Source organism: Salvia miltiorrhiza, chromosome 6 (genome assembly GCF_028751815.1).
Source record: "Salvia miltiorrhiza cultivar Shanhuang (shh) chromosome 6, IMPLAD_Smil_shh, whole genome shotgun sequence".
NCBI classification, from domain to species: domain Eukaryota; kingdom Viridiplantae; phylum Streptophyta; class Magnoliopsida; order Lamiales; family Lamiaceae; genus Salvia; species Salvia miltiorrhiza.
Window position 1 is genome coordinate 43,227,446 of NC_080392.1, and position 27,884 is coordinate 43,255,329.

General features: G+C 39.2%; 1 protein-coding gene across 3 annotated transcripts; it reads right to left on the reverse strand.

The window, feature by feature from the left end:
- Positions 1 to 32: 32 nt before the first annotated feature.
- LOC130989770 (protein COBRA-like) lies at positions 33 to 27,623 on the reverse strand. 3 transcript variants are annotated; one of them, XM_057913869.1, is made up of 6 exons: positions 27,413 to 27,623; positions 2,120 to 2,199; positions 1,541 to 1,997; positions 1,130 to 1,289; positions 736 to 1,016; positions 33 to 598 (listed from the first exon to the last, which is right to left on the reverse strand). In XM_057913869.1, the coding sequence occupies exons 1-6, from the start codon at positions 27,489 to 27,491 to the stop codon at positions 306 to 308; spliced, it is 1,350 nt and encodes a 449-aa protein (XP_057769852.1). In that variant the 5' UTR covers positions 27,492 to 27,623; the 3' UTR covers positions 33 to 305. The 3 variants fall into 3 exon arrangements, with proteins under 3 accessions (XP_057769852.1, XP_057769851.1, XP_057769854.1); XM_057913868.1 differs by lacking the exon at positions 27,413 to 27,623 and adding an exon at positions 2,840 to 3,311; XM_057913871.1 differs by lacking the exons at positions 33 to 598; positions 736 to 1,016; positions 1,130 to 1,289; positions 1,541 to 1,997; positions 2,120 to 2,199 and adding exons at positions 25,261 to 25,607; positions 25,838 to 26,279; positions 26,467 to 26,546 and having other exon boundaries at positions 27,413 to 27,549.
- Positions 27,624 to 27,884: the final 261 nt, after the last annotated feature.

Below are 27,884 nucleotides of genomic sequence, written 5' to 3' on the forward strand. Positions count from 1 at the left end.
GTTAGATTAGATGATGATGATGAAGACAGGAATTAAGTAGGCTGAAAAGAGATAATTTAATTGCAGAGCAATGTATCAAATTGTTCTCGTCTTGTTACATTTCTATCAAAAATTTATGAACATGAACACCACAGGAAATAAGTAGACAGGATCCACCAACAATTACAGTTAGAAATCTTATGCTCGTCGCAGATTTTGTGCACCTGTATTGCGTGAATATGTCGAAACGACACAGGGACGAAGAATTTGAGTTGGTTGATCTTCTTGGACTTCCACAACAAACTGCTGTTGAAGACGGAAGATTCTCAGACATATGAGAAGTGGAACGCGATAGATACGAACAGAGTGATGAATAGCATCAGCAGGGAGACATTTTGTCGTAAACTGGCGTTTGGTAGATATGGATATGCATCCGGAGGTGGCATGACGCAGTTATCACCATTGAAGTAGATTCTTCTAGGGAAACCCCATCCCTTCTCAAATGTGAAAGTAGATTTGTCCTTTCGGAATAGAAGCTCCGACTGAACGTTTCCATTATGCCCGGCTTGCTCGAGAAAGTCATTGTAGAATTTCACACCATATAACATTGCAGTGTCATCTGTCGCAGCACAAAACATGACGTTAGATCAATGATTGGTTTTACTCAATGGTATAAAAGGAATGCAACACCAAATAAAAAGAAAACACAGCAATGTGAAAGTTGCAATGTGCAGTACTCTATAAAGTGCAACTTACTTATGTTTTGGTATGGATTTAGTGGCTTGTAGTTGAAGCTGAATATCTGTGTAAGATTGTCAAAGTTGGGGTGTTGGACAACTAAGTTCCACTGGCTATAATTCATCCTGTAATTGAAGTTCGTTATCGTGACCTTCACCCGCCAATAATCCTTGTAGTTCAGCTTCACGTGCCAATGGACACGAATCGGGCACATATGACTGGTACATTGGACAAGAGGCGACAAGTTATTACTCTTTTCCCGAGCAGAAACAACTGAGGCAATGTATGGTGACTCCGGGCTGCAAGGAGCAAAAGAAGAAACTCACAATTAGTGGCAAAGTTTAAATGGAAAAAAAAAAAAAAAAAGAAGCAATGCAGAAGGATGAGAATAAGATTAGAAGCGTAAACGCACTTCACGCAGCTTCCTGGCTGAGTAAGGTTGTTTTGGCAACCACAGGTACATGTAGGGCAAGGGACGATTGTGTCATTGTAAAAAGATGATAGTGAAACACAACATGATGGAGTTTTTTGAGCAAGAAACTGCGAATACGTGCATGTCACGTTCCATGTCACTGCAATGAGAGAGAGGAAGCATGAGAAACAATCCAAGAATCTTTGTTTGATTTATGACAAAAATAGGGCCAATTTGTAGGTCCATTTTGCTGTTGGGGAACAATAAAATCAAATAAGAATTGGCAGCTAATGAAGCCCCATTAAAGGACCATTTAATGCAACCCCACCATGTTTCTGATTATCAAGATTCAAGAATCACCATGCTACATAACTCATCTATGAATATGACATCATAGAGAGGATAGCTTACTCATTGCTTGTGTCGTTCTTCTTCCATCCGAGGTGACAAATTTAGTAGGTTTCACGATTTTCGCAGGTCCACAAGTATAACCGGGCCCTGGTGCTTTAAGTGTGAAATTCTTGGGCACCCTAACTGTTTTATTGGTAGTTCCGGCTGCACCAACACTAATCTGGAAAGAGCTTGCAGCATTGTTCGGATCTTGCCCCCATGAATTAATCACCCCTCCTTTACAACAATTTGCAATTTGTTGGTTATAAGGAGTTCCAGGCAATAAGTCAACCACCGTTGGATCTTTCTTACAACAATGTGGAATGTTTCCTTTATATCTCGAGCAATCTCCTTGCTCGGTGGTTTGACCACCCATCATGCTCCAAATCACTTCTTTCTTCGCCCAAGTCCATCCCAAAGTCCAACCAGGTGCTGCAATGTGACGGTATTGTTGGAAGTTGAACATCGTCACAACAGCCTGCAAATTTCAACAGAAGCACAGATGCATTATGTCAGAAGTTGCACACGATATTTTGATTTTAGTAAATAGTAAGTAGTCTGCAATTAATCATAGTTTTGGATTTCAAAATCAACACCTACCACATAGCCATCGGGTGTCCAAGTGATGACATCCCACTTAATTGTGATATTGCCATTAGGATCAAGCGCATCGTAGGCTTCTGAAGGATAAGTGAGGAAAGTAAATATGTTAGAAATCGAAGACGAACTAACACATCCAACATCTAATCGTGTAGCATCAAATTCTCAGCAGTACTCAAATTTCGGGAATCAACATAACTCAGCAAGAAGGCTACACTGTATTATTGCGATCTTCAAAGAGCATAAAATCGAAATCTCACTGAACCCTGAATACATTAAACTCTCTCTATATATATAAGAATAGAACCCCCTCGATTCTGTTGTTTTACAGCTAAACACACCAAGATTAACTAATGCCAAATCTCTCTCGAGGAAATGAATGAACTCACTAGCAATCAAGATTGAATTTTTATTTTTCTAGAACAGCTCAAGATTGGCGCAACCTAATTCGCCTTAAAATCCCAATTCACGACTAAAGTCAATTGCTGCTTTAAGAGAGAAACAGTGAAGATCCTTAATTTCGGATTTGCCACTAAAACAAGTTAAAAAAGCATCCAACTTACTAAAGATCCGAACATTTTTTGCAATCGAATCAAACCCGTTCAATTAGGGAAAACGATTGCATTTAATATTCACATATGATTTGGAGCCCACCAAGAAAACCTTCCCCACCAACAAGATTTTGAGCAACAAAAAGAAAGAGAAAAAGACAAGAATTACCTGTAGAAGTGAAGCTGAAGCAAGAGAGCAAGAAAAACAGCAAAACTGTGGGAGTTGTGACTCTCAACAGAGATCTGAAGGAGAGTCCCATTTCTAGCAGAAGCTTATTCTCTTGTTAGGTCACCGCCTCTGAAGATCTGCAATGTCTAGAAAGAGAGAGAGAGAGAGAGAGGAGAGAGAATGTGACTGCCTGGTGTCCGGTGGCAAAGCTTGTGGAAAAGAGAAGTCACTAGACTTTAAATAAAGTCAATTAATTGAACATATATGTAACATTCTTGAATATTTTACTCTCGACTTCATCACTTTCACAATGATCCCATTTTTCTGCGTTTAAACATCTACTTTAATCTTTTAAATGACATGGGCCGTTAGCTTGTTGTTTTTCCGTGCAGCTTGCAAATTTTCCAAGAATTTATTGAATATGTAATTGGCGTTGATCGTTTCATATTGAAGATGACAACTCAACTTAAGGGCATGAAAGATTAATGAGAAAAGACAATTTTCTAATTACTAAAATATGAGTTTGACTAACTTATATTTTGATCCTTCTTGTAATCTTTAACTATAAATGATGGGAACCGTTAGAGTTACAAATGACCTTTTCTTTTCTTGTTTATTTATTAATATTAATGTGTTTATGTTTTTTTTTTTTTTTTGATAAGATTAATGTGTTTATGTTGGGAGAGATACAAGGACAGATCAAGACTTCTATCTATCTATTATTATTATTATTATTATTATTATTATTATTATTATTATTATTATTATTATTATTATTATTATTATTATTATTATTATTATTATTATTATTATTATTTAATAAATTATATAAGTAAATAAAGAAATTCAAATTATGTATGACGGAGGACTAGGCTAACACACGCACACAACTTCTATAGACGAGATGTTCGCTTTTACCATCAAGACCACTAGAAATGAAGTAGATGATTTTTCATAGGGTTAATAGTGTTTTATGTCCCGAACTTTCAGTATTTTTCATAAAATATCCCGAAATTTCATTTTTTTTTCTTCTAAAAAGCCCCGTTTTTTTTTTCATAAAATATCTTGATATATAAAATTCGATGACGAAAAGATGACTTATCTCGTCGAATGAAATATTTTGGAGACCATCATTGTTGGAAAATCATATCACCATTGTTAAAAAACCTTGAAAATTCGGAGTTTTTTGTCATCTTTTATGGAAAAAAACTGAAAGTTCGAATTTTTTTAAGAGAAAGTTCGAAACGTTTTATGGAAAACGCTGAAAATTGGGGACATAAAACACTATTAACCTTTTTCATATATGCATTAGATATATAGATTCTCTTATAAATTACAGACACGTCATGATATGGCATAATGTATGCATTAATGCCCATTGTCCAATTAAACCCACGGCTTCCGTCATAAGCAATCTAGTGATTGTCATTATTATCAATCCGTAGTTATCATCACCCCCACAAAAATATTTAAAATTTGCCCAATTTCGGTACATTCAATCACCACTGAACAACCCATACATTCAAGAGGCGGAATTTAAAGTACCCACTTTGGTTAGTTATCTTACAAAATTACCCACCCATATAAGATGTCTTATAAAACTACCCACTTTGCAATTGATGGTGATAGGTTTGCATCGTTTTCCGTAAAAGTTCTTACACTTTTCTTACACAAGTACACTTGTGTAAGAAAATGTGTAAGAGAGGTAGTTAAATATGACTCTAAATCTGAGGAAATGACATTATTTGTAACCCTAAATGCCTTAAGTTCGAAAAAATAAAGACAGGTATTCATGTTATTAAACATGTATAAGAAAGTTGGAAAAAAATTAAATGAAGCGTATTATGAAACAAGTTTTTTTTTGAAGCTAATACAACAATTACCCGCCTGTTAATCGTAGCCGTTAGACGTAGCCGGCTGGAAATGGATCCCAGCGGCTACTGTGACCGGCTAGGATTAACAGGCGGGTAAATACTTAATTAGCTTTAAAAAAAATTCTAGTTTCATAATAATCTTGATTTAAAATTTTTAAACAGACCTAATTTTTATTATTATTATAAACTTAAAGGGTGATTGGACAATTCACGGGTATAATGCAGCTTTATAGGAGGCAATCTCTTTGCAGTAAATTCACGATAAGGAAATTGACAAAATAAACTCAATAAGTCTAAATTTATATAATTGAATATGAATTAATATTGTAACACATAAAATAATAGCAAATAGTCGATAAAAAAAATTAAAAAATCATATATTATGAATCAATGAATCATAATACACCTTACAACCCATTACCCGCCAGAAATATGTAGCCGGCTGCCGTAGCCGTGGGTAAGAAACTACTCACGGCTACAGAGTACGGATACTAAGTACTGGCGGGTAAGTTATTAAATGTCTTTAAAATATTTTTTCATATCACTTTATATAATGTTAGTATTTTTTACCCTTAATTTACTACTATTTCTTCTATTTATACACGAAAACTTAATTTTTTTTAATTATAAGCTTAAAGGGTGATTGGACAATTCATACGGCTACAATGCAGCTTTATAGGGTCTATTTCTTCTTTGCAGTAAATTCACGAGAAGGAGATTGACAAAATAAACTCAATAAGTCTAAATTTATTTAGTTTATTTGATTGGAATATGAATTAATATTGTAACACATAAAATAATAGCAAATGATGGATAAAAAAATTAAAATATCATATATTATGAATCAATGAAACATATTACACCATAACACCAAGTACCCGCCAGAAATATGTAGCCGGCTGCCGTAGCCGTGTGAAAGAAACTACTCACGGCTATATCGGACGGCTACACTTTCGTGGCGGGTAAGTTATTAAATGTCTTTAAAATAATTTTTCATATCATTTTATATAATATTCGTATTTTTTACCCTTAATTTACTACTATTTCTTCTATTTATACACGAAAACCTATTTTTTTTTTAATTATAAGCTTAAAGGGTGATTGGACAATTCATACGGCTATACAGATAGGCGAGAATCGCGGAAGCTTTATTGGGGGGATATACACGGCTGTATCTCAAATTCACAAGGCAATTTAAGGCTTGTTTGACCAAGAAACCCATTTACATGTATAAGAATTAGAACTTTTAACCTAGCCGCATTCCATTTTGAATTCACGGCATCAGTTTATTTTTTGAGAGAGAGTGAGAGAGAGAGGCAGCCGAGAAAGAGAGAGAGAGGAGAAAGAGCATCGGGTAAATTTTTGAGAAAGAGGAGAGCATTCCAAACCGAAGGTAAATTGGAATGAATTTTTTTTTTTAATTTGTTTTCTTGTTTGTCCATGTTTGAATGAGAATCATTTTTTTTGAACTTGAAGGAGAGCATTCACGATTTTTTCAACGTCCGAAGGCATACACCATGGCTTCTTCTTCAAATCAAGTAAGTATCCTATTTCGTTGATTTTAAATTCGTGAATTGGGTTCGTGAATTATTTTGGTGAAATTGTTTAATTCGAATTACTTGTGTTCGTGAATTGGGTTCGTGAATTGGGTAGTTATTTTGTTGTAGTCATTTTGGTTGTAGTTATTTTGTTGTAGTCATTTTGTTTAATTATTGGGATGGAATTTACTTATGTTGGGACGAAAATAATTAATTATTGGTTGTATATTCATTTTGGTTGTAGTCATTATGTTTAATTATTTTGTTGGGACGAAAATAATTAATTATTTTCGTGAATTACTTATGTTATTTTGTTGTAGTCATTTTGGTTGAATTAGTTATGTTATTTGTGAATTACTTTGTATATAAATTGATTTAGTTTAATTTTAAAATCATTTCAATAATTTAAATAAAATACACAACCAAAGAATTGAATTGGGTAGTGCATAAATTGAAACTAACGAGAAGATCCTCTACATGTACATAATTATTTTCGTGAATTATTAATAAATTGTTTAATTCTATTTGGTTGAATTACTTATGTTATTATTAAATTTTGTGTTATTTTTCTTAATTAATTATATTTTGGCTTTTTAATTGATATATTTTTGGTATTGAATAGATCGGTTATCGGAGGCCCAAAACAATAAATCGCCCCGGGACGCAGATCAGTTCTTACTACAAGACCAGTTATTTGTCCCGGGTACCCGAGCGACTGAGGGAAATTGGGGGCGACGCACTGGAGAATACGTTCAGGCAGGGTTGCTTTGGACATTTGTTGGATTGGGAGCCGGGCAACAGGTGCAACATGGCATTGCACCATATTGTCTCTCGTCATCTGCTGGATAGTGACGATGTGATGTGGTTCTACATCAACGGCAAGAAGGTTTGCCTTGATCACGCCGCTTTCGCTCTTGTGACCGGATTGCCATTTGGGCCACATCATTTCGATCCATTAGCCTCCCACAATTTGAGAAACAATGTAGCCTACACACGAGTTTGTGGCGGGCAGCGCTTGTCAGTTCAGGAGTTGGCAAACATTTTTTTTGATCAGTGGACGGAGATTGTCGACCCCGACGGCTCGGTAGCACTGCGTGTGGCCCACCTGTTGGTGCTACACGCATTTGTTTTGGGCGTGGATTTGCCACGACCCGTGGAGATCTGGACGTGGGCTTTGGTGGAGGACTTGTTGGAGTTCTCCACATTTCCTTGGGGTGCAGCGGCATATAATCGCTTGAACTACAGGATGAAGAAGATGTCGAAAAAATGGAAGTACCACTTCTATGGGCCTTCTTGGGCTCTATATACTTGGGGTCTTGAGGTTGTTCCCGGCTTGGGCAGAGCCGTCGCTCTACATAATGCCGGGATAATACCTAGATTCAAGAGGTGGACCTTCTTGAGTAAAATCAGTGAAGATTTGCAGCCCCTATTTGAGTCACCGGTAATAATTTAAGTGTTTATTAGTTAATTATATTTGATGTTATGAATATTAATCATCATGTACATATATTTTTTTATTGTAGGAGAACGATCTTTATGAGTTGCAGCCCGAACAGCAGGAGGCGAGGACGCAGTGGTGGCTATCGGTCGCGAATGAAGGAGATGTCCAGTTTCCAGGTCCGGGCGTCTTCGGCCAGAGGAATCCTCGACCGGATGTGAGTGGTGGGGACCGCTCTGAGGCATCTATTCAGGTGGAACCCCGACGTCGCAGTTCGAGGCGCGAAGATCGGGGAAAGCGGCAAAGACCACAGGTGGTTTCGTCCTCGTCGAGCAGTGGCCAGCGGGATCATACTGGCGGCGGCGATCGCCCCGTGACTTCCGGCCGGAGGTCACAGAGTCACAGGAGGCCCAGATACGGGGGAGAGAGCAGTGCTGCTCATGGGCCTTCTGGTTTGAGCGAGCAGGAGTGGCAGCGCATGGAGCAGATGGTGCGCGAGAGTGAGGGCCGGGTGGCGAGGCGTGTGGAGGAGAGCCTATTCACGAGGCTGAAGAATTGGGCAGAGGAGACCTTTGGGTGTATGCGTTGCCGATGCTCGCATAGCACCGATGTACGTCAGCCCATGCCTGCTCCAAGACCTCAATCGGACAGGCGACGAGAGCCCGAGACGGAGCCCGAGACGGAGGATGCGCCATCACAGCAGAGGTCCCCTGCACACGAGTCGCCTGCTAGGGACGCGGGTCACTCCGGCAGTGATGATTATCAAACCCCACCGGGCCCGCATACTGGTTTTGGTGTGCCCACGACTTTTGGGGCTGGCCTACAGTTGACCCCATATCTGGGGCCACGCTACTCGTACACTGAGCAGCCCTCGAGCTCAGCACACCCATTCGAGCCGCCTCGTTCTTCGCTGCCGATTCTGGCCGAGGCTGGATATTCTCAGGAAGAGATGGAGCGTTTATGGCAGCAGTTTAGTGGGGTAAAAGCTCAGTATTTGTTTTAAATTTAACTTCTAATTGAAATTACGTGTCATTTATGGACTGTTTATATGTTTAACTTGTGTTGTTTTAATGTAAATATAGGGAGCTTCTGCTTCTGGGGCAACACCTGCCATTCCCCTCAATGTTTGTCCACCACCACCAGAGGATGCGCAACTGCGCCGAAGCTACCGTGACCGGTAGCCTTCGGCTGCGCTGAGATCCCCATACGTCCACAGCAACGAGCCGAAACCCGTCGACAAGGAGTATATTCAGGGATTTACTCGTATGGCGGAGCGTCTCCGTGGTGGGAACTACAGGAAGTTGGTGGTGACAGAGAGTGGGCACCCGATCAAGAGGTAGTTTTGGGTGACTCTCATGAACAGGACTAAAGAGCTCGAGCCCGAGGTATCTAATATTTTTGATGCACTTGTTACATGTAGTATTATTGTTTACTTAATATTAACATTAAAGTATGTGCAGCATGTAGATGCGTACATGATGACGCTGAGGCATAGGCTGGTGACCGGTACAGACCTGCTTCAAGACATCGATCACAGGACGCATATCATATTGGATGCGGAATTCTTCGTAAGCATTAACATATTTTGCGTTTATAATAAAATATTATTTGAAATAATGTTTTTCTTCTTTGCAGACTTATTTGGATAGAGAATACAAGGAGCTCATGGAGAATGCGCGCCGTATGTTTAGCTCTCCTTCAGAGCAGCGTCTTATAAACTCTGAGGCTCCGGTGTTGGGGTGGCAGCCGCACGCCAACCGTATGTATTCAGTGTATGGCAGGGGTACCTCATCGAGTCAGGGAGATTGGATGGATGCCATTGCGGTACACAATTACACCTACATCATAAATAACTTTGACTGTTGATCAATAATGATTGTTGATCAATTATTTCTTCATGTACAGGTCATTGTTCCTGTATTTGTCCTTCAGCGTTTCGTTATCTGTAGCATTGATATGCTCACGGGTAAATGCCGCGTCTTTGATCCGAACTTGTATCGGATCCTGGCACAGCCACGCCACGACATGCTGCGCGCTCTTGCTCCTTTGGGCCGCCTTTTCTACCGGGTGCTTGAGGTGTCCCTTTGGTTCGAGCGGACACGCATTGTGGAGAACCCGAATCAGAATCTCCAATGGCGTCAGCTCCAGATCGAGTATGCCGATCCTGCCGAGCAATTCGCACAGTCTGACCGATGGAGCTCTGGTGTTTTCGCGTGCATGACTGTAGAGCGTTTGATCGCAGACTCGCCGAGTCTGTCGTAGGGCAATGACCATGTTCAGGAGTATAGGCACAAGATAGGCAGTGCCATCTATGAGTTCTGCACGACCCCCAATACACTTTGATAGTGTATTTTCATCCTTATGACTATTTTGTTTACCAACATTTTTACATTACATTCTAGTATCATTTTATCTATATTTACTGCCATGATGACTTGTGATGCATATAACACTGTACGATTAGATGAAAAAACTACTTAGCCGCCACAAAAGTGTAGCCGTGAGGATTTAGCCGTGTCAAGCTTCATTACCCACGGCTACAGCTTTAAAAACTAATTAGTGGCGGCTAATTAGTTTTTCAAACTTAAATGACATGTTTGATGCATAATCACATAATTTCAAACTCTGTAATGGTATATTCTAAATTTATTAGTACAAGTTGTTCGTTTTCCCAAATTCTCATTCATAATTCCAACTCATAATTGTAGTGACATGTAAATGGTGATCATTGTTAAGTAAGTCTGATTTATCGTTTGAATTTGTCAAATATTACAATTGAATATATTTATCAACGTCAAACAAACCAAAATAGAACAATTAGCCGCCACAAAAGTGTAGCCGTGTGGATTAGCCGTTCTAATGTAACTACCCACGGCTACGCATTTTGTAGGCACATTTTGTGGCGGCTTTTTAATCATTTTAGTTCCTAGTTCATTATAAATTGTTTAACTCAAACTTAATTTATCGAATTTCTTCAAATTACAACGTTATGATTTAATCCATCAATCCGGTCAACTTATGATATTTTTATCAAAATTATATAGTAATTCATTTCTATTTCTAATGTAATAATAATAATTATAGAATATAGCGAGTCTATGAGTTATATATAAAAATTATAAATTATTATTTAATATTTAGAAGAAAAGAACAATGAAATTGAAATAATATCATAATAATTAGAATAATATAATAAACTATAGGACAACATATCATAATAATTAGGGAACTCTAAATGAACTTAAATAAAACAGAAAAATAAATTAGGGAACTCTAAATGAACTTAATGTCATAAATACGACTACGCATCGGTGGCCGTACCCTTGCACGATCGACGTGTGTGACCAGACCCGCCACAGAGACCACACGTTTTGGGTGCTCGTTTCTTGCTACTAGTTGATGCCTCCGCTGTTGATGTGTTTTGAGTCGGCCTTTCACCTGCGGATCGAACTCGAGTTTCCTTTGGACGACCAGCTTGTCGCCGAGAGAGATTTGGTAAAACAAGCTGAGATGCAATTCGGAAAGGAATATTCCAATTCTCTATGGGAGGCAAGTGGTTAACGTCACCAGAGTATGTGTCAACTAGTGAACTGTTCCAGTAGTAAGAGTGCACGTAATCCTCCACTGACTCGTTCGCCTCACTGCAAAACAAACGATTATACTTTTTGTTATTTAATAATGGTCATGAATAGAAATGACATACGTAATGGCTGCAATCGCATGAGAACACGGCATCTGGTCCTCGTTGAATTCGTTGCATTCACAGCTCTGCTTTTGAAGGTCAACCATATAATGGCGACCACTAGCACGAACCCTGTATTTTCTCTCGGTGGTCCTCTTGGCTGTGTAACGACGACTTTTTACAAGTTCTGCACTGAGCTTCTGTTTTGCCTCCGGAGTCAGATTTTCATCGCTCTCTTGTGCGGCCGCAAGCCTGTCGTTGAACCACTGCTCGACAACTAATCTGATTGCCTCCAACATCGAGCAGATTGGAAGACGCCTGGCCCACAGCAAACGTGCATTAAAACTCTCGGCGGCATTGGATGTAAGGAAACTGTAACGGGACACAGGACATTGTGATCGTGCCCACTTCTCCGGGCCTACGCGCAACAACTTCTCGTACGCCTTTGGCTTGAGAGCAGCCATGGCTGACATTGTACGCGTGTAATCTGATTGCTCGTAGGCGTATGCAGCCTGGCGGAAAAGCTCAGCAACACCGGGCCCGTAACCCTTCATCTTGTTCAACAAGTGGTAGTAGCAAATACCGTGAGTAGCATTTGGAAACTCGCTCTTCACAGCATTAGCGATGGAGACATGCGCATCAGATACAATAAGTAAGTTATCGGGCTCGCCGCAAGCACCTCTCAGATGTGACATAAACCACTTCCACGACTCATCATTCTCGATCGGACCGACACCGATCGCCAAGGGAAAAACTGCCTCGTTTCCGTCTTTTGTCACGGCGACAAACAAAATGCCACTATTTTTGCCCTTCAGGTGTGTGCCGTCAACCACAATCACTGGTCGAAGGTGAAAGTAGAAAGGTGAGATGGAAGCCGCCAGAGCAACAAACAAATGTTTGAACCGGCAGTCTATATCTGCTTCCAAATCATATAAGGTGCCAGGATTCGCTTCCTTCAGGGCATACAGATATCTTGGGAGCAGGAGGAACGAATCATCAACTCGACCGTATATCATATCCATCCCGAGATTTCTTGCACGCAGCGCGACATCATATTTGATTTTGATGCCGAAATCGCGTACTAACTCAGCCATGATGGATTTCGGCTTAATGACATCTCCATCATCGCGTATTCTGTTTGCCACAAACGCTGCCACCACCTTCGAGTGGGCCTTGATTTTTTTAGCTGTGCGCAAGTCCCCTTCGCATGAATGCTCTTTCAACTTATGCACTCTCCACATCCCTCGGCCGTGAACAGACGCACGAAGATCGAAATTGCAGTTGTCAGAGTGCTTGCACGAGAAATAGACTCGTCCCGGATCTGAGCGGACAACTTTTGTCTCAGTGCCTCGCTTCATGTTCCACAAACCAACAGCAATGATCAGGTCGTCTTTGCTGTTGTAAAAAGAATTCTTCTGCAGATCATCAACTCTAGAAGGGTCACTCTCGCGAGCAACCAGCGAAGCCGAGGCGTCCACTGGAATCAAGGGAACTAACCAATTAGTTAGATCACCGGTCTCGGCTGTCGGATCTCCGTCACGTGTTGTACTTTGTCGGATCCAACCTGCTCGCTCGGTCTCCGTGAAATCGATTAGATCGTCGTCTAATAAATCCTCAGAGGCATCAGAAGCAGTGCCCACCTCGAGCGCAGGGTCAAATTCTTCGTCATCAGAATCATCATCGTCTCCTGATGCAACCGAGCCTTCAGCTTCGTGCTCAGGTTCATCATCTGTCCGCACATCGTTCAATCTCCCACATACTTCATTAAGCCTTTCGGTTTGATTCCATGCAGATTCGTCTAGCGGTTGTCCATCCCATGTAAAATATTGTCGTGGAGGCGAGCTCTGGACACCATGAAACGACGTATGATGATAATACGGCGTCTCATACTAACTGCATTGTGCTTCATCTACGTGTCCCGAAGGTTCAGCAAAATTAAAAGTAGGGATGTAGGCTTCTTCTACAATCGGACCGTTGTAGTGCTCAACGTACACCATGGGATAGTCGGCAGTTGCCAACAAGGCTTCCACGTCATCGTCTGTGGCCAAGCCACATTTCATCTCCCTACCAAATAGATTGGTCGCCAAATAATACAATTGGTAGCTCGAGCTCAACGAATGCGTCCTCATAATATTATTGACGCTGCACATCAGGCTCTCAATAGTTTCGTTGACGAGGGGAAGGACCTCTGTAGCCCCACCAACATAGTGTATACCATCGACGAGTCCGTTGTATCTCACATATATGTATCTAACGAATTCCATCTATAAAAACACATAAAATGTAGTATTAAAATATGCATAAACACTTTAAAAATTCTCATAAATATAACATAAAACATTCAAACTATTAATTACACAAACAATATATGAGAAAATCACCTCTTCAAGTAGAATTTGAACACCAATTGCACCAACTATCGCACAAACCACTTCTCAAATCTTTGAGGGTTTCAATTTCTCAATTTTTTAACTGAATGCTACGAGTATTTGGATTTATGTTTTCTCATTCACAAGTGTAGCCATTATAGACTAATATTAGATTCCTTTGTACAAATTCACGTGAAATGTATTGTTCATTCATTCAGTACACTTCAATCTATTATTCAATGTGCAATCAAATGCATGCAGAAAGTGAGCATTAAAGCCTCATTACAATCCAAATTTGTGCAGTCACCTTATCTCTTATTTCATGTGGACATGTACTTTTTTGACTAAAACATTAACAAATAAATAGAAATACACAAAAAGGGATACATATGTTACTTTCAAACATTCATAACAAGGTAAAAAATTTTACAACCATATGTATTACTTCAAAATGATTTTTTGCTCCCAAAAAAAATATTAGCCGCCACAAAATCGTAGCCGGATTCACTACCCGTGTGTGAAAAATTTCACACGGCTAGTACGACCAGATTTGCATTTCTGGCGGCTAATTGTTTTTTTAGAGCTCAAATATTTTTTTGGTTACATTTCATGAGTTTCAAGTGTTTTATTCAAAAATAGCCTATTATTTTATGTGTTTACTGTATTATTTTGTGTTCAATCAAATCATGCATAAAGTGAGTATTATTACCCCACTATAATCCAATTTTTTGCAGATTCAGTATCTCTCATATTTGACATCAATGTATACTTCTTGTAATATAAAAAAATAAAATTAAAAATTTAAATAAAAACTCTAAATTAAGGTATTCGTGTTATAATATAATATTACTAAGAGGGCTCAAAAATTCACTATTATGTATATTATGCAACAAAAAAATATTATGAAACAAATGGATTAATTAGCCGCCGGAAGTTCATAGCCGCTGACCAGTAGCCGTGTATATTTTGGACCGCCGGCTACTGTTCACGGCTATGAATTTCCGGCGGCTAATTGTTTTTTTAGAGCTAAAATATTTTTGTGTTTACATTTCAGGAGTTTCAAGTGTTTTCTTCAAAAATAGCCTATTATTTTATGTGTTTACTGTATTATTTTGTGTTCAATCAAATCATGCATAAAGTGAGTATTTTTACCCCACTATAATCCAATTTTTTGCAGATTCAGTATCTCTCATATTTGACATCAATGTATACTTCTTGTAATATAAAAAAAATAAAATTAAAAATTTAAATAAAAACTCTAAATTAAGGTATTCGTGTTATAATATAATATTACTAAGAGGGCTCAAAAATTCACTATTATGTATATTATGCAACAAAAAAATATTATGAAACAAATGGAGTAATTAGCCGCCGGAAGTTCATAGCCGCTGACCAGTAGCCGTGTATAGTTTGGACCGCCGGCTACTGTTCACGGCTATGAATTTCCGGCGGCTAATTGTTTCATTGGTTTCTAAATATTTTTTTGTTGCATAATATACATAATAGTGAAATTTTTAGTCCTCTTACTAATGTTTTTATAACGCAAACGTAAGCTAATTTTTTTATAAATTTTCAAACATACAGTATACATTAGATTGTGAAAGTGACGTGAGTTGGGCAATTATTGTCTCTTCATCACATTTTTAACTTGTGAAATTGACGTGAGTTAGACATTTTACAAAAACCGAAGCATGTCAGGTCTGCTTTTCCAAAAAACCAAGCATGTCGGCTTTGACTTTTTAGACTTTGGCTTGGGTGGGTACTTTTGTAAGACAAGTTATAAAAGTGGGTACTTTCGCCTATTCACAGTACATTCAATCTCTTGAATTTCAATTTCTATGGCCTCTCCATTTATCAATGTAATAGGTAAGTAAGAGAGAGAAGATCAGAGAAGCAAGCAGTAGCTGACAACAAAGACTAATATGATTGGAGGCTATGCTCATGGGTATGGATCATCTTGCATTTGAGTATCTTAATTTTCTTTCTAAAATTACATGTTTCTGTTGAATTAAATTCTTAATTAATCCAATTAATAGACAAATATATATATATATATATATGTAATTAATATAAATAAATACTATTATATTATATTATATTATATTATATTATACTATATATATATATATATTAAATATTATATTTATTATTTATTGAGGGACCAAATAATAAATATCTATAATTTGAGAAGTTATAAATAAGGGGTTTGGTACTCAGGAAACGGTACACTCTTTTAATATTCTCATTCCGATTAGAGTTTACGTATATTCAGAAAAATATCGTATTCCTGGAAGATCAAATATTCATATTCAATTCATCATGGCATCATGTTAGTAATTCTAATTTAAATATTCACATTTTATCATTATAGAATTTAGTAATTGTGTGAATTATGTGGTTTTAACAAGCTTTACTTAACGAAGATCCAATTATAGCAAATTTATAATAGTTTGGTGGTCCAATACATTTTTAAGGCAATCTCATATGAGTGTTACATTATTGAGTAATTTTTTATTATTAAAATTTCTTTAATTTTATCCTTTTAATTAGGATATAAATTATATAAAATTAGTTCAAATAACAAGAATTATAAAAAAAACTTAGAATATTCTAAAATTTCAATCGTTTCAAGAAATAAGAAGTTAACATAATATTTTTTTCTTTTTATTTATTTAGACTAATTTTCTCAAGTAAACATCCCCAAATAATGTAGTCCAACAACAAAGAAAAAAAATTCTTTTAAAAGAAGATCAATAATGATTCTCCATTTTCTCCCACCAACAAAAAATTTAAATACGATCACATTAAGTTGTTACTCAATGTCATGATTCATCCCACATCGATTAAGTATGGTTGATCGATGTGGTTTATAACACCTTAGACACCCTCTCCTTGATAACTTGATTTTTGAGGATGAGTTCTACTTAAGTTGCCATAATAAATGGTATCAAAGTCGGTCCCATGTTCTAGGACGATATGGGCCACCACGGGGCGTCGGTGGTGATATGGGTTGTCGCGAGTGGCGGATTAAAAGTGTGGTAATTTGTCATGATTCATCTCGCATTGATTAAGTATGAATTGATCGATGTGGTTTATAACCACTTAAATACTCTTTTCTTCATAGTCTGACTTTCAAGGATAATTTTTGTGTAAAGTATTTAGTACATATGAAATCAATACATGCACTATCACTAATTAACAATTATGCTATATTATTAAGAAAAAGTCAACTGTTTCCATCGCAGATTAAGATTTGATTCCAACTGATTAGTCATAGGTAGCAATGCCTTTGACCTAAGCGACAAGGTTCCAAAATCAATTTATTAATTTGGCCTCAATTGGGATTGACCATCGAAAATAGCTGCAAAATCCTAACTACTTTGCAATATCAATTTTCCAACTCAATTATATTTTCATGAACGCTTCAATAACGAAATAAATTGAAAATTTCGATAGATAACCTAAATCATGACTTGATAATAAAACATAATCAATTTGTAAGATATTTTCCATTCAACCATTAGATTGAAGGTTCAAGTTATCAAGAGAGAAAAGAATAGACAATTATTATTGACTAATTTTTATTTTTATTTTTATTTTTATTTTTATTTTATATGATAATTGAACATTTGTTAGTTAAGTCTTTGTGAGGACAGTGAGAATACAGCTCAATGCCTAACTAGAGAAAGTGACACATAGCCACCACATTTGCGCCGATCGAATCAACCTTTTGCATTGGGTTTTTGGGCCAGAACGCAAAAGGAGGTCCACTTGTGTTTTACTTTGTTTTTTTTTTTGATAAGGAAAGTAAATATTATAGAACGAAAAGGCACCAGTAGTACCAAGAAGATTACAAAATCATCGGTGATTCATCATTCGACATCCACCTATGAATCCCAACTCCATCATTAACAAAACCAAAAATTCTACCCCAACTCCACACTCTAGCTTTGATTTCTCCAAACAGGTTTGCACTCTCCCATCTTTTGTTCTCAAATCTACTCTCATTACGCATTTTCCAGATAAGCCAAGTAGTACAACACCAAAGAGCCATCAAGAGCTTCTTATTTCTTTTCCGGCCACTCAAACTAGTAAAGAACTGAAAGTGCGAGGACACTTCATATGGCTGCGCCATGCTAACTCCGAGCCATTGAAAGATTGCTTCCCATACCTTTGAGGTCTTTGGACAGTGGATCAACAAGTGGTTCGTGGATTCCTGCCGATGAAAACAGGCGTTACATCCCACCTCGACTTCACACAGCATCACATTTCTTCTCAAGAGATTGTCACACGTCGGAATTCTGTTCTTCAAAATTCTCCATGCGGTAAGCTTGACTTTGTTTGGAATAGGGATCTTCCACACCTTCGTACTCATATCAGTTTCCTCCACCGCCTCCGTAGTCTCGTTTGCTTGATCTTTAATAGCTTCATAAGCGGACTTGGTTGTAAAGCCTCTCCCGATGTCGCCACTCCATGTCCATCCGTCCTTGTTACCTGCACACAGATTAGTACCAGAAACAAGGCTAAGCAACTCCGAAACTCCTTCCCTCTCTCTCTCAAATAGCTCTCTTCTCCACCTTAAATCCCAACACCATCCAGTATCAGTCCATTTCCCAACTTCACAGATTGCAGCTTCTTTATTAGCACTCAACTGAAAAAGTCTAGGAAAAGTAAACTTCAACGGCTTTTGTCCAACCCACCACTGACTCCAGAATTTAAAGGTCTTCCCATCCCCCACCTTTGGCTTCAAATTTTGAACAAACCAAAAATTGCTCGCCCCTCCCGCCGCAGAAACGATCTTCGGCCACCACCCATCTCTAAATCTACCTTTCCCCGCGTTTTCCAGACCTGTCTCTCCCCACTCAACCTCACCATAAATGGACCTAACAATTTTAGCCCAAAGCATGTCCCTTCCAGTAAGGTACCGCCACAACCATTTAACGACAAGTGCCTGATTAAACCACTCAATATTTTTAAGTCCCAAGCCTCCTTCATCTTTTGAAGCACAAAGCACCTTCCATTTGACCCAAGCAATCGCACTTTTACTAGAACCCCCTCCCCACAGAAAATTACCAAGTAAAGCATTTAAAGAACTCACAATTGATTTTGGTAAACAGGTAAAAGAGAGCTGGTAAATCGGTATATATTGAAGCACAGCCTTCACCAAAGTCACTCGGCCCGCGAGAGAGAACTTCCCATTTTTCCACGAATCGATTTTCTTTCTCACCTTCTCAACCAAGTATTTCCAATCAGCAACCTTTTTGCCCTTGCTACCCACTTTAATACCGAGGTAATTGAAAGGTAAGGAGCCTACATCACAACCCAAAACAGCCGCCATCCTCTCGATCTTATCCTCCTCGACCCCAACTCCGAAGAGACAACATTTTTTTAAATTCACGGCAAGCCCTGACAGTAGCTGGAACACTCTGAGAATCCTTTTAACTGCCACTGCATTTCTTTCATCATCCTCCATCAAGAAGACCGTGTCATCGGCGTATTGGAGGTGCGAAATTGAAATGTAATCATTTCCTACCTTTACCGGCTTAATCAGCTCCTTCTCAACAGCTCTCGTGATCAAAGAGTGAATCCCCTCCGCTGCAATAAGAAAGAGAAATGGGGAAAGCGGATCCCCCTGCCGTAATCCTCTTTCTAAACACACCTCACCAGATGGAGATCCATTCACCAAAATATTCGTCGTCGCCGAGGAGATACAACCTCGAATCCATTTCCTCCATAATGGTGCAAAATCCATTCTTTGAAGCATTAAATCCAAGAAATCCCACTCGACAGAGTCATATGCTTTCGCGAAATCCACCTTGAAGATAATCCTCCCTTTTCTCTTCTTAGTAGCCTCCGCGATTGCTTCATTTAGAACCACGACCCCATCAAGGATGTAACGGCCGCCAATGAAGGCGCTCTGATTATCCGAAATAACTGAATCCATGACCTGCTTCATCCTATTCGCCAAAACCTTCGCAATGACTTTGTAGAGGCTACAAATAAGTGAAATAGGCCTAAACTCCTCAAGTGAGCAAGCTCCTTCTTTTTTAGGAATGAGAACGATGAATGAAGAGTTACATCCCCTAGGGATTTTGCCATTGGAGTGAAATTCAGTCATCACCTTTAAAAAATCTTTCTTGATAATCTCCCATGATGCTTTCCAGAACTTGAGGTTAAAGCCATCCGGTCCCGGGCTCTTGTCACCGTCACAACTCCAAATGGCCTCTTTAATTTCTGATTCTGAAAAAGTTTTGATCAGCTCCGCATTAATCGCTGCAGAAACTTTCCGAGCAGTGAAATCTCCCGGTATCATAGGTAGGACGCGCGGCGTCTTCTTGAAGTGATTCTCGAAGAACGTTTTGACGTTCTCCTTAATGGTCTTTGGATCCTCGATCCAGCAGCCCCCAACCTCAAGCCCTGCAATTTCATTCTTCTTTCTTCTCCCAACAATTGCTTTGTGATAAAAACTAGTATTCAGATCGCCCTCCTTGACCCATTTGACTTTCGCCTTTTGTTGGAGAAGACTACATTTTTCTTTGGATTTAAGGAAAATCTTTGCTCGTAATTCATTTCTCCTGATTGTCTCACTCTCCTCAAGACTAAAGGTGTCATCAAAAATGTCCAGCTCCTGAAGGTCATCCTTAAGATCTGTCAATCCGTGCTCAATGTTGCCATAATTCCTCAGATTCCACTCTTTCAACGCACTCTTCACCAATTTCAATTTCTCTTTGAACACAAAGCAGCTCCATCCTTCAATCTTAGCTTCATCCCAAGATTTCCTTACCAACGCGCAAAAATCTGGGTGGGAGAGCCAAGAATTGAGGAACCTAAAAGGTTTGGGTCCCCAGTTCTTGGTTTTTGTAGTTAGGAAGATCGGACAATGATCCGACACTGATCTCTGAAGCCCCCTTCCGACTGTGTCCGCCCATTCCTGCATCCATTTCTCGTTGACCATAAATTTGTCTAGTTTGCTCTTACATCCTCCACCAGGTTGATACCACGTAAACTTTCTCCCCTGTGTTCTGATTTCCAGCAGATTACTTTGCCGAATAAAAGCGTCAAAAGACCTTGCATCTGCTTGATTAAAGACAGCACCTTTCCCCACCCTTTCTCCCGGATCACGCACTGCGTTGAAGTCGCCAAGAAAACACAGGCAAGAGTCTTTGTTTTGAAGAGCAATGAGCTGTAATGTATCCCACAAAGATTCCTTTTCGGTGGTTCCCATGGGCGCATACACATTAACAAAACAACAATGCAGGCCTCCTTGTAGCCAAATCCCATTAACAATAACAGCCCCCGTCACGTTCCATTTACTAGTTGCCACAAACTTATCCTTGTTCCAGACCGATAGTATTCCACCCGATCTGCCTTCTGACTCCCTCACAGCCCAATCAAAATTACTCCTCCCCCACCACTTATCACACATTGAGGAACAGAAAATTTCCATTTTGGTTTCCTGAACAAAACAAAAATCTAAAGCATTTTTCCTAACCAATTCTCCGATATCACTCTGTTTAATGGAACTCCCCAAGCCTCTAATGTTGTAAGATAAAATATTCATTAAAAACCTGTTTCAATATCACCCACGACCGTCGGATGTCCTGCCTTTGCTCTTTGCTCCTTCAATTGCTCGATCATGACCGCGTCTTGGTGATTGCTCGACAAACCCAACTTCTTGGCAAAGAGCCATGTTCTTGTATCTTCATCTCTCTCCGAATTCTCCCAATCCACCTCAGTAGATCGCGAGCCGCTTCCATTCTTGCCCATCTCACCCTCTGATTCAATATCAGCAATGAAATTGCCCCAAACTTGATGCTGATTTTCGATGGCTTTTGATTTCTGAGTTTTCTTCCTCGGACCTCCTCCTCGTCTGTTCGCCATTCCTTTCTTAGAAACAACCCCCGCAGTGAGAGAATCTGGTACCCTCGAGGGATCGCACTCCTCCCCCTCAAGTTCATTTTGAAATTCCTTCTCTTTCTCGTTTCTACTCCCTTCATTGATCTCTCTACCTCCAGTCTGTGGCTCATTTGAAGGCGATTTATCAGTCCCTTCGGAGGAAACCCGCTGGACTTGGCTTCCTTTATCTGTGTCAGAGTAATGTGAGAACGGGCCATTAGTTTCCACAACCTTCCTCTCGAGTTCCGAGACTCCGTTTTTTTGAGTAACCGAATCGTTTCCTTCACCGTCCTCTGTTTCCGACTCGACGATGAAAGCCTTCGCCGGAGACTGTGAGATATCTTGTAAAGAACATTCTGAGTCAGCATCTTCGTCCAAAGACCACACTTCCTCCTCCGGGGAAACGAAATTATAGGGCATTTCTTCCACCCGGATTTGGAACGAAGCACCGTCGATTTTACATTTCAGTATGTTTCCGATGGAGTTGAACCCAGTAGACATCTGTATAAAAGCCACGTCCAGCCTCTCTTTCGTTCTTATTTTTTCTTCAATTTTCAGAAGCAACCCGAACCTCGCGCTTGCCGTACTGAAGAAACGAGAATTCCAAACATGTAGCGGGACTCCGGTCCATTTAGTCCAGACAACTCTTTGATAGTTGATATCAACAAATTTCCAAGGCCTCCACCACTGCAACCAGAAGTCTCTCCATTCGTTGAGCTTATTGAGATTTTCCTCGGTCGTCTGCTCGTTGCTGCTTTGGATTAGGACCATGTTGCCACCAAGGGAGTTCAGCTTAAAACAACCTGCGCATTCACTATTTATTTCCTCTCGAACTTCCTCCCAGAGAAACTTAGATTTAATGTAACCTGTAAAAGCCCCATTAAGCCAAACCAAGTCTTCTTCCGTCGTCTTGAACTGTAATGTTTCATCATCAAGTTCTTTATCATCTTTAGCACCTGTAAGAGCTTCCTTAAAGGAGACACCTGCGTGCCTATTATACACCTTCATGGTGCATGGCTGTATCTGTTCCAACTTCTTTTCTTTGACGCTATTCTGCTCATTCCTTTTCTTCTCATCAACCCTTTCGAATTTAGGTTTATAATCCCTTTGGAATTTAGGCTTATAAACTCTAACCTTATAACTGCCAATCCAAAGTTTGTTCAGGTCCACCAGTAAAGTCTCAGACCTCTCCACCTTTTCAAATCGAACAAAACCGAACGGTCTTCCCCAAAGATCTCTCTTCCTTGGGCAGTATACATCCACCGTCTTCGCAACCGTCTCGAACTTACGTCTGAGAAAATCAAGGCTGCAATCCTCTGGGATGTTGTTAAAGAAAAAGGTTGTAGTGTCATCACGTTCATTCGAACTCCAATCTCTCCTCCCATTCAAACTGCTCCGATTCCAGCTTCTTGCCTGTTTTCTCTCTACATGTTTTGGACCAATCCCTCTTCTTCTCACCACTCTCCACTCTCTCTCGCTCTGTCTAGGCTCCATTGTAGAAAAATCACCTGTTTTATGAAGTAATCAACTACAACGAACAATACATCAATCTAACCAAACATCTGTAAGATAAGTTCTGTCCTTAAACTTTGCTAATTTCAGTTCAAGTCTTGTCCATTCGTTTCAACATGACACTTTCAATTCATTACAGTTATCCTACAATACATTCAACCCCAACAACAACCCATCTGCTTGAAAACCTTCAAGGTAATTTGCTGTCTCAAGTACTAAATTCAGTTCGCATCCATATCAACTGCACATCACCCGAGATAAGGAAGTAGAACTTAGCTTTTGAATAGGAATGTCTGACTTGCGGATCTGGACGCTGATCTTTCAAAAAGAGTCAAAAGATGCGCGTTCTCGCCGGACTTGAGGGCTGCGTTGGGCCTGAAGGCGTGGTCTCGCCGGAGTGAATAGTCTCGCTGGTCTGGAGTTGAAGGTAGCTACCGCAGGTTTCGCCGGAGAAAGGTGTCGCTGATCTGGATTCGAAGGGAGACTACTTCTGGGCGCCGGATCTGTGGGCGTATCTGGCTGATAATTGTGCGCGGTAGGGGAGGGCTCGGCTAAGATGACGTGGCCGGCAAAGACCTCAGGGCGGCGGATCTGGACGCTGATCTTTCGTAAAGAGTCGGAAGGCCTAGCTGAAGCGCGATCTCGCCGGACTGGAGTGCTGCGGTAGGCCTTCTTTAGTCCGACATCAGCGGCAGAGCTTCTTCAGTGGCAAGGGGTGAGACCGACAGTGGCGGTGGCAGCCTGGCAGCGGCAGGGAGAATACGACGGCAGTCGGAGAGGGAACTCCGGCAAACTCCAAGATGGCGCAGCAGGTGAGTGATTAGATTTGGGAGGGGTGGAAAATCACGGATTTTTTGACAAAATTGAATCAATTTGCAGATGGAGGCTGAGCTGAAAATCAAATGGAGACGGAGGACGGCGGAAGTGAGGTCGGGGCGTAAGGTGGAGGCAGGTGGCTAGGGGCGTGAGGGTCCGGCGGTCGGCTGATTTTAACTTGTTAACTTGATCGACTACTCATTGCTGCAAATTGATGTGGGTGTTTTTTTGTGATGGCCGTTCTTCTTGTGTTTTACTTTGTTAGCACGTAATACTTCGTCCGTCCATCAATTTGTGCTTTAGAGGAAAGGGCCCGGATTTTTAAAAAATAATGTACTTCCTCCGTCTCATTATAAGTGACTCAAAAAAATTTCAGCACTAGAATTAAGAAGAAAGTGTAAATGTGTTAAAAATTATATGATTCACACTTTTTTAGAGTTAAACTTTGTCATTTGTGGAAATAGGTCACCATAATAGGACGGCCCAAAATGAAATACAAGCCACTTTTAGTGGGACGAATGGAGTATTATTTATTTATTGAGTGGAGGAAATGAGACGACTTTTAAGAAAATAATTACTAAAAATAGGTAGGACACAAATTGGTGGACATATCAAAATAATAAATTAGAACACGAACATATTGAGTATCTTTTATTTTGATATAATTAGAGACATAATTTCATTATCTATAAGTTTTAAAATTTGAAATATTTGCATATATTGTTATTAATAGATCTATATATAATTCCACAAGTTATTACATTCCATATATATATATATATATATATATATATATATATATATATATAAATAATAATAATTTTTTTGACGAATTGTCAAAGACACATTATTATTATAATACAAAAAACAATTTCTCGATGGGAATTTCCCGTTGTCAAATTATCGATGGGGATTCCAAGCCGTTAATTTGTTCACCATAAAAAATTTGGTGACATCGTATCCCACGTACTAACGACGAGAATTTTTCGTCGCTAATTCGTCGTTAATCTTTTCTCCCGCGATTAATTTAATGACATCTATTTTCTGTCGAGAATCAGTTTAAGGCTATGTTGCATAGGTACGGGGGTGCGGATGCGAGGGCGATACGATACGAGTACGGGGATATGGGTTTTTAAAAATTATAGAGTGCGATTCCGTAAGGATACATCTAATTATTAAAATTTTATGATATATAATGCTTATAAAATATATATAATTTAATTTTCTTAAATTAATTATATGTAATTTACATTTTATTTTACCCCAAAATTAAGCATTTTCAATTATATAAATTAATTGAGCAACAATATAACGATTCAAATATTATTAGTCCAATATATAAGTCATAACTAGAAATAAAATTATCAAAATAACCTTGTGTAGGCCTTTCGTGTACGAGATACGTGAATTTCGCCTATGGAATTTGCGAATCCGGTTTATTTTTATAAATTATTTAAAAAGATACGCCACGTGGAGAATCGGGTGCGAATCCGACGAGAATCCGAGTGAATTGCACCCTAAAAGAATCCGATTCGTCGTATATGCTAATTTTTGAAGAATTCGTGCATCATAGGTTTAAGGACAGCCTGGTGGAGTTTTTTGAGCAAGAGACTGCGAATACTTGCATGTCACCTTCCATGTCACTGCAATGAGAGAGAAGAAGCATGAGAAAGAATCCAAAAAATCTTGATAAAATAAAATCAAACAAACATGAACAGCAGCTAATGAAGAATCCCCATTGAAGGACCATTCAATGCAACCCCACACCACCCTGTTTCTGATCATCAAGAATCACCATGCCACACAACTGATCATTGTTGTTAAACATTCAATATATGAATATAACATCACAGAGAGGAATAGGATAGCTTACTCATGGCTCGCGTCGTTCTTCTCCCATCCGAGGTGACAAATTTAGTAGGCTTCACGATTTTCGCAGGTCCACAAGTGTAACCAGGCGGCCCCGGTGCTTCAAGTGTGAAGTTCTTGGGCACCCTAACTGTTTTATCGGTAGTTCCGGCTGCACCAACACTAATCTGGAAAGAGCTTGCATCCCATGAATTAATCACCCCTCCTTTGCAACAATTTGCAATCTGTTGATTATAAGGAGTTCCAGGCAGTAAGTCAACCACCATTGGATCTTTCTTACAACAATGTGGAATGTTTCCTTTATATCTCGAGCAATCTCCTTGCTCGGTGGTTTGAGCACCCATCATGCTCCAAATCACTTCTTTCTTCGCCCAAGTCCATCCCAAAGTCCAACCAGGTGCTGCAATGTGACGGTATCGTTGGAAGTTGAACATCGTCACAACAGCCTGCAAATCTCAAGAAGCACAGATGCATTATGTCGGACGTTGCACACGTTATTTTGATTCTAGCAAGACAGTTCAAAGTAAGTAAAAGTATGTAGCCTGCAATTAATCATAATTTGGATTTCAAAATTCAAAATCTTGAAGAATTACATTCAAACAAAGAAGATAGATGACTCAAATCGACACCTACCACATAGCCATCGGGTGTCCAAGAGATGACATCCCACTTAATTGTGATATTGCCATTAGGATCAAGCGCATCGTAGGCTTCTGAAGGATAAGTGAGGAAAGTAAATATGTTAGAAATCGAAGACGAACTAACACATCCAACATCTAATCATGTAGCATCAAATTCTCAGCAGTAGTCAAACTTTAACTCAGCAAGAAGGCTACACTGTATTATTGTGATCTTCAAAGAGCATAAAATCGAAATCTCACTGAAGCCTGAATACATTAAACTCTCTGGGGGCGTTTACTTTGAAAGATTAGCCTTGATAGATAAAAAATAATAAGGCTAATCTCTTGTTTACTTTGTTGGATCGAAACTTTGGGATATCCCAAGGCCCTTGATTATTTTTAGCATTTAAACTAGTTTTGCTTGATTTTTATCCTATCAAAAGGGTGGAATTGGAATAATCCTACTCTTGAGGATAAAAATACTCAATCTTCCATTTTATCAATCATGCAAATAAGCGCCCCCTCTATATATAAGAATTGGAATAGAACCCCTCAATTATGTTGTTTTACACCTAAACACACCAAGATTAACTAATGCCAAATCCCTCTCGAGGAAATGAATGAACTCACTAGCAATCAAGATTGAATTTTTATTTTTCTAGAACAGCTCAAGATTGGCACAACCTAATTCACCTTAAAATCCCAATTCACAACTAAAGTCAATTGCTGCTTTAAGAGAGAAACAGTGAAGATCCTTAATTTCGGTTTTGCCACTAAAACAAGTTATAAAAGCATCCAACTTACAAAGATCCGAGCATTTTTGCAATCGAATCAAACCCATTCAATTAGGGAAAACGATTGCATTTAATATTCACATATGATTTGGAGCCCAACAAGAAAACCTTCCCCACCAACAAGATTTTGAGCAACAAAAAGAAAGAGAAAAAGACAAGAATTACCTGTAGAAGTGAAGCTGAAGAACAACAGCAAAACTGTGGGAGTTGTGACTCTCAACAGAGATCTGAAGGAGAGCCCCATTTCTACCAGAAGCTTATTCTCTTGATAAGTCACCACCTCTGAAGATCTGCAATGTCTAGAGAGAGAGAGAGAGAGGAGGAGAGAGAGAGTGTGACTGCCTGGTGTCCGGTGGCAAAGCTCGTGGAAAAGAGAAGCCACTGTTCCTTAAGTTATACAGTACTTCAAAAATATTCTTCTATAAACATAAGCATTTTATGTCCTATTCTTTAAATATCATTTGATTTGATGAGTTTGTTTGATTTTTTGTAAAAGTCTTACATATTTGACTAATTTTTTGACCAATTTGACAACTATCAGTCATAAAAGTCAACGATTTGATAGCTATCAGTCAATAGTAGATATGACCGGTGGATGGCTAGATTATGTGTCCGCCCAGGCGGACATATATGTGTC

Coding starts and splice junctions, on each gene's coding strand:
- LOC130989770 (XM_057913868.1), bottom strand. CDS start 2,930: ATGGGACTCTCCTTCAGATCTCTGTTGAGAGTCACAACTCCCACAGTT. Junction 1,290..1,540: donor AAGAACGACACAAGCAATGA/GTAAGCTATCCT, acceptor CTCTCATTGCAG/TGACATGGAACGTGACATGC. Junction 599..735: donor AAATCCATACCAAAACATAA/GTAAGTTGCACT, acceptor GTGCTGCGACAG/ATGACACTGCAATGTTATAT.